This window comes from Nicotiana sylvestris, chromosome 1 (assembly GCF_000393655.2).
Source record: "Nicotiana sylvestris chromosome 1, ASM39365v2, whole genome shotgun sequence".
NCBI lineage: Eukaryota > Viridiplantae > Streptophyta > Magnoliopsida > Solanales > Solanaceae > Nicotiana > Nicotiana sylvestris.
The window spans coordinates 19,412,057-19,421,594 of record NC_091057.1 but is presented as its reverse complement, the minus strand read 5'-3'; the positions used below and the strand labels follow the sequence as shown (position 1 = coordinate 19,421,594).

The 9,538-nt window shown below is 32.2% G+C and overlaps 1 protein-coding gene across 3 annotated transcripts; it reads right to left on the bottom strand.

Moving 5' to 3' along the window:
* Positions 1–252: 252 nt before the first annotated feature.
* Positions 253–6,061, bottom strand: LOC104244431 (uncharacterized). Of its 3 annotated transcripts, none has more exons than XM_070158474.1 (5): positions 5,723–6,061; positions 5,426–5,486; positions 2,191–2,265; positions 550–1,146; positions 253–466 (listed from the first exon to the last, which is right to left on the bottom strand). In XM_070158474.1, the coding sequence occupies exons 1-4, from the start codon at positions 5,975–5,977 to the stop codon at positions 1,070–1,072; spliced, it is 468 nt and encodes a 155-aa protein (XP_070014575.1). In that variant the 5' UTR covers positions 5,978–6,061; the 3' UTR covers positions 253–466; positions 550–1,069. The 3 variants fall into 3 exon arrangements, with proteins under 3 accessions (XP_070014575.1, XP_070014576.1, XP_070014577.1); XM_070158475.1 differs by having other exon boundaries at positions 550–1,138; XM_070158476.1 differs by lacking the exon at positions 2,191–2,265 and having other exon boundaries at positions 550–1,138.
* Positions 6,062–9,538: the final 3,477 nt, after the last annotated feature.

Genomic DNA, 9,538 nt, shown 5'->3' with positions numbered 1-9,538 from the left:
GCTTTTGAGAAATCTGGGTTAAATAGTGACCAAGGTTGGTCGCTATTGCCCAGAAAATTGCTTTTTTAAGGGAAAAGCGACCAACTAGCGACCAAAGTTGGTCGCTTTTCTTGGTATATTTTTGGCAGAAACTGCTTATTTTGGTAGCTACGCCATCTGCCAGCTTACCAAAAATCCTAAACAGGCATTTTATGCCAACAAAAACAACAACAATAAACAACAACAACAACAACAATAAAAAGCAACAAAGTATAAAGTTCAATAGAACTAACACATTAAGCTAACAAAACTAAGTTAACGCTTATTACAAGCTCATTCGAAAACTGGTTCTATTGTCTAGTTCAAAGTATATAAAGTACTCAAGGAGTGTTCTTTCAGCATCCTCGTCCGAAAGTTGGATTGCCTCGCCCGACTCATTAGGTGGCTGACTACGTATGAATTCCCCCACATCAGCTGTGAAGCGAACCTATAAGAAATATTATATTGAATAGTATTTCAAAATTTATATAAAAGTAAATCAAAATACTTAATGAAAAGTAAAAAACTTACATGTATAGTCGAGGCTCGACCCTCGACCCACCTTTCTGGATCAGTCTCTTTCTTCTTCTTTACAATACGAGTCTCATTGAATAGCTTATCTTACTTCATTGGCATCATAAAGTTGTCTGGTGGCTTTGGTGTTTATCCTTGTGGTACTATTACTCGGGATGAACTTGGATACAGAGAGTAACTTGGATACATTACCCGACAGGGTGTGTCTTTGATCAATTGTTGTTCTCATTAGCGACAATGATGATGGGAAGGCAATGACATGTGTTTCAAACAGTGATGGTGTAGGTAAAAATTTAACATTTCCTAAGCAGATAAAACAAGAGGTTATAGAGGAATTTTCTATTTCCTCTTGGAAAATGAAGTAGAGAATTCCTCTATAACCTCTTCTTTTATCTACTTAGGAAATGTTAAATTTCTACTTACACCATCACTGTTTGAAACACATGACATTGCCTTCTCATCGTCATTGTTGCTAATGAGAACAACAATTAAAGGCACACTATGCCAGGTACTGTGTCTAAATTATTCTTGGTGGAAGTTCCACTGCATGTCTAATAAAGTCATCAACCCCTTCTATAAAATCCCCCTGCAATCCTAAATTTCAATTCATATCCTAAAGGTTCAACTCATATCCACAAAAGTTCAAGTCATATCCTAAAATTTCAATTTATAAACTAAAATTCCAATTCATAAACCAAAAATTTCAACTCATATCCACAAAAGTTCAAGTCATATCCTAAAATTTCAATTTATAAACTAAAATTCCAATACATAAACCAAAAATTTCAATTCATACACAAAAATTTCAATTCATATCCTAAAGGTTCAACTCATATCCACAAAAGTTCAAGTCATATCCTAAAATTTCAATTTATAAACTAAAATTCCAATACATAAACCAAAAATTTCAATTCATATCCTAAAGGTTCAATTCATATCCTAAAGGTTCAACTCATATCCACAAAAGTTCAAGTCATATCCTAAAATTTCAATTTATAAACTAAAATTCCAATACATAAACGAAAAATTTCAATTCATATCCTAAAGGTTCAACTCATATCCAAAAAAGTTCAAGTCATATCCTAAAATTCAAATTTATAAACTAAAATTCAAATACATAAACTAAAAGTCCAACTCATATCCTAAAGGTTCAATTCATATCCTAAAGGTTCAACTCATATCCACAAAAGTTCAAGTCATATCCTAAAATTTCAATTTATAAACTAAAATTCCAATACATAAACCAAAAATTTCAATTCATATCCTAAAGGTTCAATTCATATCCTAAAGGTTCAACGCATATCCACAAAAGTTCAAGTCATATCCTAAAATTCTAATACATAATCCTAAAGGTGCAACTCTTAGGGTTTCTTCTCTTCAAACAATTTATTCCCCAAATTAGTAGGTAAAACTAAATATTTTGGACTAAATGTATTAATAAGAACCCTAAAAATTGCAAATAATATATAACTTTGAACCCTAACATGGTTGAGCTAACTTTGAACCCTAACATGGAGAAATTAACTTTGAACCCTAACATGGTTGAACAAATAATATATAACTTTGAACCCTAACATGGAGAAATTAAACAAAATCACTGTATTTCGAAAAAAACAAAGAAAGGAGAAAGAAACCTACCTTGGGAATGGAGGTCGCCGGCGGTGGAGCTGCTGCTGTCGGTGGTCGTCGGTGGTATGGGTGGCGCCGCTATTGCTGGGAGTCGGGGGGGTTGAGTGTGAGAGAGAAAAGAGAGATTTTGGGGAAATTTTTGGAAAGAATGGGAGGGGAAACTCGGTTTTGACACTGGAATTAAAAATAGCGACCAACTTTGGTCGCTATTTTGGTAGCAAAATAAGTTTTGACTTTTTGACCAAAATAGCGACCAAAGTTGGTCGCTATTTTCTAAAAAAAATTAAATTACTTTTAATTCAATTTAAAATTATGTACATATGTAGTATAAATTTAGGATTTTAATTCAATTTAAGGTGTGTATATATATATATACATATTAATTGATATAAGTCCAGACGTTTTAATTTATTGTTAATATATATACATGCATATGAGTAGGTTATAAGTCAATGAATCAATTTACAAGTGTATCAATACCTAAAAGAACTCGTCCCTGTGTTCCGGGCGCTTCATGTTCTTATATATACATACCTTATATTATATCGAATATATATATATATATATATATATAAGCTATATTCGATATAATACATATATTAATTGATATAAGTCGAGAAGTTTTAATACCTAAAAGAACATGTCCCTATATATATTGGAGTATATAGTTAGTATATATGTATATATATATATATATACATACATACTATATATATATAGTATAGTGTATAATATAATACACTATATTATACACTTAGTATATATAATACACTTAGTATATATATACTATACTATACTCTTCACTAAGTATGCATATATATATATATGCATATGAATAGGTTATATATTAGCTATAATATATCAATTAATATATATATATATATATATGCATATGAATAGGTTATAAGTCGATGAATCAATTTACAAGTGCATCAATATCTAAAAGAACCTGTCCCTGTGTTCCGAGCGCTTCATGTTCATATATATTAGCTAATATTATATCGAATATAGCTTTTTTATATATATATATATATTAATTGATATAAGTCGAGACGTTTTAATTTATTGTTAATATATATACATGCATATGAGTAGGTTATAAGTCGATGAATCAATTTATAAGTGTATCAATACCTAAAAGAACTCGTCCCTGTGTTCCGAGCGCTTCATGTTCTTATATATACATATCTAATATTATATCGAATATAGCTTTTATATATATATATATACACACACTATATTATACTATATATATCGAATATACCTTGATATATAATACACTATACTATACACTTAGTATATATAATACACTTAGTATATATATATACTATACTATACTATGCACTAAGTATTAGTGCATTAGCTAATATTTTATCGAATATATATATATATATGCATATGAGTAGGTTATAAGTCGATGAATCAATTTACAAGTGTATCAATACCTAAAAGAACACGTCCCAGTGTTCCGAGCGCTTCATGTTCTTATATATATATATATAGCTTATATACTATATACTATATTATACTATATATATTGAATATACCTTGATATATAATACACTTAGTATATATACTATACTATACTATACTATACTATGCACTAAGTATTAGTGCATTAGCTAATATTATATGGAATATAGCTTATATATATATATATATATGAGTAGGTTATAAGTCGATGAATCAAATTACAAGTGTATCAATACCTAAAAGAACTTATCCCTGTGTTCCGAGCGTTTCATGTTCTTATATATATATATATATATATATATATATATATATATATATATATAGACACACACGCACGCTTCGTAGTACTGCTTAACTGCATATATAGCATGTTAGAGTATATTTTAGTCTATTCATCCTTTGTATTACAAAAGTGTTAACGGGTTACATTTATATTATTTAGATAGTAAATACAAAAGTGATTTTTAATTTTGACCATTTTTGGCCTGAAAAGAGACCAACTTTGGTCGCTAAATATACATAAATTTAAATTAGCGACCAAAGTTGGTCGCTAAATTTAAATCAGATTTATTTATTTTTTATGTAATATTTAAAATAAATATATAATTGTTAAACGTTAGAACTGGGTCCCAGATTAGAGGCCAAAATTGGTCTCTATTTTTGTAAGCGACCAACTTTGGTCGCTAAATTTGAATTATATTTTTTATATTTTATAATTTTTTTAAATAAAAATATAATTATTAAAATTTTATAAATGGGTCCCATTTTAGCGACCAAAGTTGGTCGCTATCTGCTTACCCCTTAATTAGCGACCAATTTTGGTCGCAAATTTTAAATTATATTTATTTATATTTTATAATTTTTTTAAAATAATATTATAATTTTACAAGTGGGTCCCCCTGTAGCGACCAACGTTGGTCGCTAATCTCAGTATACCTTTGACCAAGAAGTCTGACCAATCCGGTCAATATTTTGACAAAATTAGCGACCAAGTAGCTGCCAACCTTGGTCGCTAATGTATATCAAATAACTATTTTATTATTTTCGCCAATTTAGCGACCAAAGTCAGACCAACTTTGGTCGCTAAAATTTGGTCGCTTTTTTTTGAAATTCTAGTAGTGAGTAGATTTTTTAATACAAATCTAGAATTAGACTAAAGTTACTAGATTCGGCCGAACCCTTACGTACATAATCATCTTGCTTCTCCCCCTAACTGCTAGTTGGACATGAATTTTTCAAGTTTTATGAAATAGAATTTTACATATTTACAAATTATACGGAAACACTACTAAAAAAATTAGATTTTAGCGACAGACAAATTCTGTAGCTAAACATAAAAATCAGTCGCTAATCTCATTTACTGATGGATTAGCAACGGATTATCAAGAAATTTTGCTAGCTACGAGCGTTTTAGCGACAAATTAGTGATGACATTCGTAGCTAATTCCATTTTTTTTTTGAAGTGAAAGTACTATAAGCCAACAAAGTTAATCATTCAAATATTGTAGTTAAAAATTGTTTAGTTCCTCAGAGTAATAACTTTTTTTTAGTTTCTCACTCGGTGTTTGGTATTCGCATTGGAGCCCGGCTATATCCGGACTCACACCGCGTAGGGTGCTATTCGGGAGAAAACATTCCCTACTAAAGATTTTTTCATACCAAGGGCTCGAACCCGAGACCTCTGATTAAGGAAAGAGCAGTCTCATCCCCTAAACATATCCTTTGATGATCCTCAAAGTAATAATAGTGTCATATAAATGGGATTATGTACCTTTATCTTCACTCTCAAAATAGGTGTGATGATCATCGTACTTTCCAAACACAAAATCTTCCTGCAACAATCGAAAATACCAATTCTTTATGACATGCCTATATGCAAATTCATAGAACAATTATGAACATTTCACAGGTACGAGCTGTGAAAGCAGCTACTAATACTTGAGTTAGGGTACATTGTCTACGTGGGTGCAGCTCTTTCACGGACCATACATGAATGTATGATGCTTTGTGCATTGGGCTACCTTGTAACTATTAATAGATAAATCAAAGAGGAATAGAGAAACATTACAATTTCAATGCCATTAGTTCTCCATCGATCAACAGGATCCTCATTAATGTCTGGTTCTATCTCCGTCAACCCTGCATACAATCTTGTTGATGACCTCATTCCACTACATTTTGTACCAATTTTCAAAGAAATAGAACATTGGTTTCCTCGAAAAAGAACATTATATTTGTGTTGAGATTCTCCAGATTTTGTTGACAGTACTGGATTGGGAACTTGAACAGTGGAGAGTAGTGAAATTGTTACTGAATCATCCATATTTACTGAGTCAATATTTTTGTTTCCTTCTTATTGTTTATTCTGCTGGCATCGCTATGTTTTGTAGTTTATCCATATTTTGAATGGTAAAGGCCATGCGTGGATAAGGCTATATTTTATGGTGGCTTATATTTTTTTTGGCTCTTATTTTCTATTGTTTACCTTCTTATATATAGTCCACATTTTAACTTAGGTTATACAGTCAATTAAGGGTTGTTCGGTAGAGCAACAGAGTTATCTCGGAATTACAATAATGAAATTATAATACAAGGATTAAATAATGAAGGAATTTTTTAATAAATATATTTTTATTGGTAAATATTTGGTTCATTGGCCTAAAAAGGGAATATACTAGGTATAAAATGAACATGTGTTTGGTGTATACTAAATAAGTTGAGATAAACTTTTATTTTTAGTTTTAACCTTGGATTGTTTAACACATCTTTAGGGAAGAGTCTTGGAGAAGGGCATCACTGTCATTTTAGTATTTATCCTGGAATTAACTAATCCCGAAATTATTATTTCATCCTTAATGTGGGATAGGATAATATCACACTATGGGATTAACTAATCCTGGGATTACTAGTCTCTAATTCAAAAATTCTACCTAACACAAAATAAAATAATGGCATCTAATCCGGGAATTATTTACCCTTATCGCACATACCAAATAACCCCTTAGGGATCGTTTGGTACATAGGATAAGAATAATAATCCTAAGATAAAATTATCACGACCCGAATTTCCCACCCTCGGGAGTCGTGATGACGCCTACTAGTGAAAGCTAGGCAAGCAAACCAACTAAACTATCTACCTTATTTCCATTTTTAATCCGCTAACGGTTAAGAGCCAACAATTAGATAACAACAGAATTGAATAAGCGAAAGACTGCATTGTAAAGATTTAATAATACTGCTAATACCAATCCATAACAAATCTACCAAAGATTGGTGTCACAACTTCACAGACTGTCTAGGAGTACTACAAATAAAGGTCTGAAAGAAATAAATACAACAGTGTCTCTGGAACTACATGAAAGAAACAGGAATAGTAGATAGAAGGAAACGTCAAGGCCTGCGGACGCCTGCAGGACTACCTCGGATCACCTGATGAACAAGAAACAACAATCTCACTGCGGTCTGGAGTCTACCGCACTGGGATCTACACAAAAGAGTGTAGAGTGTAGTATCAGCATAACCGACCCCATGTGCTGGTAAGTGCCTAGCCTAACCTCGGCGAAGTACTGACGAAGCTAGGACAAGACTACCAAATAAATATGTGCAATATAGCGTACAAAAATAATAGGAAGAAGATAACAATGATGACAACAATGATCAACCAGTGATATAAATAGCAGGCAACAAGAACATCATAAATGTTTCTCAACAAATAATAAATACAAGTGCAATCAATTAATCAAGTTCTTCAAATATAAATCTTTCGCCTATAAATCCTTCAAGTAATAATCTCTAAGATAATATGTTTTTCAATAAATATATTTCGAATATATTTCCTTCAAATAAATATCTTTCAGATAAGCATCTTTCGAATATAATTCTTTCGAGTAAAGGTCACCTTGTGACACCTCATTTCCTAATCATAAATAATATAGGTCTCAACCTATTTTTATATTTTCACGGCACCTCGTGCCCATATTTATGTCACAACCGCACGGACAACTCATATGCCATTAAATAAAACCATAATATTTTTTCCGGCACCTTGTGCCCACATATTTCTGTCTCACATTGCACAACAATATTCTCATGTTACTCAGCTCATAGGTTCCATAACCCAATACAATTAAGAATGTTCAAGGAGCCTCATTCACTTAACATAAAGTAGAGTACAACTTCCAACCCAATTAGGAAATCAACAAGAAAAGATGAAGTTATTTTTAGAAATCATTTGATAAAGAAAATACCATTTTCAATTAAAGTACAATATCGAAGGAATCATTACCTTTAATACGAGAAATTAATAAATCAAAACATAGTAGAAATTCCTTTTTAAGTAAAGTACAACCTCAAACGGTTTAAGGAAACTTTAGTTGAGAAATCAATTGAGTTAAAAATGTAACAATTCTTGAAATTTGAAGTATTGGACATATTAAAAAAATAAGGCGAGGTATTGTAAACACTATGGATTTCCAACACAAAAGATCACAATAGTAAATGGGTCTAAACAGTTAATACACTTGAATTATTAATAACAAGTAAACACAACAAACAGAGAGTGCACGACATCACCCTTCATGCTTTAACACTCTCTCACCAAAACAATACACGACATCACCCTTCGTGCTTTAACACTCTCTCACCAAAACAATACACGGCATCACTCTTCGTGCTTTACACTCTTCCTCACCCAAGGAACAAACACAAGGCAAATAGGGTAAGGGAATCTATAACATCGAAATAAAATCAAGTAATAATGGAAAATCAGTAAATAAACGTACAGGACAACATAACTTAGTTAGATCAGGAAAAATCAAGGACAAGTGCACGACATCACCCTTCATGCTTTTACTCTCGTCCTCACCATAAGAATCAATATAAACTGCACGGTATCACCCTTCGTGCTTTACACTTTCCCTCACCATAAAATCAATATAATCAGCACAGAATTGTACATTGTGCGCACAACATCACCCTTCGTGCTTTACACTCTTCCTCACAAAATCATACACGGCATCACCCTTCGTGCTTTAACACTCTTCCTCACCCAAACAACAATCACAAGAAATAAGGGCAAGGAAATAAATGAAATCACAATAAAATCCCAGTAAGGGAACAATAGTACAACAATCAAATCCCGGCAAGGGAAACAACATCAAAACAATAACATCCCGGCAAGAGAGACAATATCATGATTCTCTCTCTCCTTTCTTCTTTCACGTTTACTTCACAATTCTATTCACAACTTGAGTCAATGCTCTACAATGTTCAACAATTCAATTCTCAACTTGAGCCAATGCTCTACAATGTTCAACAATTCAATTCTCAACTTGAGCCAATGCTCTACAATGTTCAACAATTCAATTCTCAACTTGAGCCAACGCTCTACCATGTTCAATTAACAATAATACTTCCACAAGTCATATTCCTCAATAGAAATTATCATATAGAGCATATACAATACAAAACAGAGTCACATTAATCAAAGTATAAGACTCACGTGCATGCTTGACACCAACGTATAGATACTCGTCACCATGCCTATACGTCGTACTCTACAATTAACATGTAGCAATTAAGACACAACTCCTAATCCCTCAAGCTAAGGTTAGACCAAACACTTACCTCGCTTTGCAACCAATTCAAAATTCCAACAAGCCTTTGCCTCGCGAATTCGTGCCCGAAATTCTCAAATCTAGTCATAAACAATTCGATTCAGTCAATAAAAATTATAGGAATTAATTCCATATGAAATTCTACATTTTCCATTAAAAATCCGAAATTGCACTAAAAATTCGCCCATGGGGCCCACATCTCGGAACCCGACAAAAATTACGGAATATGAAACCTCATCCAACCACGAGTCCAACCATACCAATTTTAC

Coding starts and splice junctions, on each gene's coding strand:
- LOC104244431 (XM_070158474.1), bottom strand. CDS start 5,977: ATGGATGATTCAGTAACAATTTCACTACTCTCCACTGTTCAAGTTCCC. Junction 2,266..5,425: donor TTTTGAGAGTGAAGATAAAG/GTACATAATCCC, acceptor CCCGACTCCCAG/CAATAGCGGCGCCACCCATA. Junction 1,147..2,190: donor CGGCGACCTCCATTCCCAAG/GTAGGTTTCTTT, acceptor ATTGAAATTTAG/GATTGCAGGGGGATTTTATA.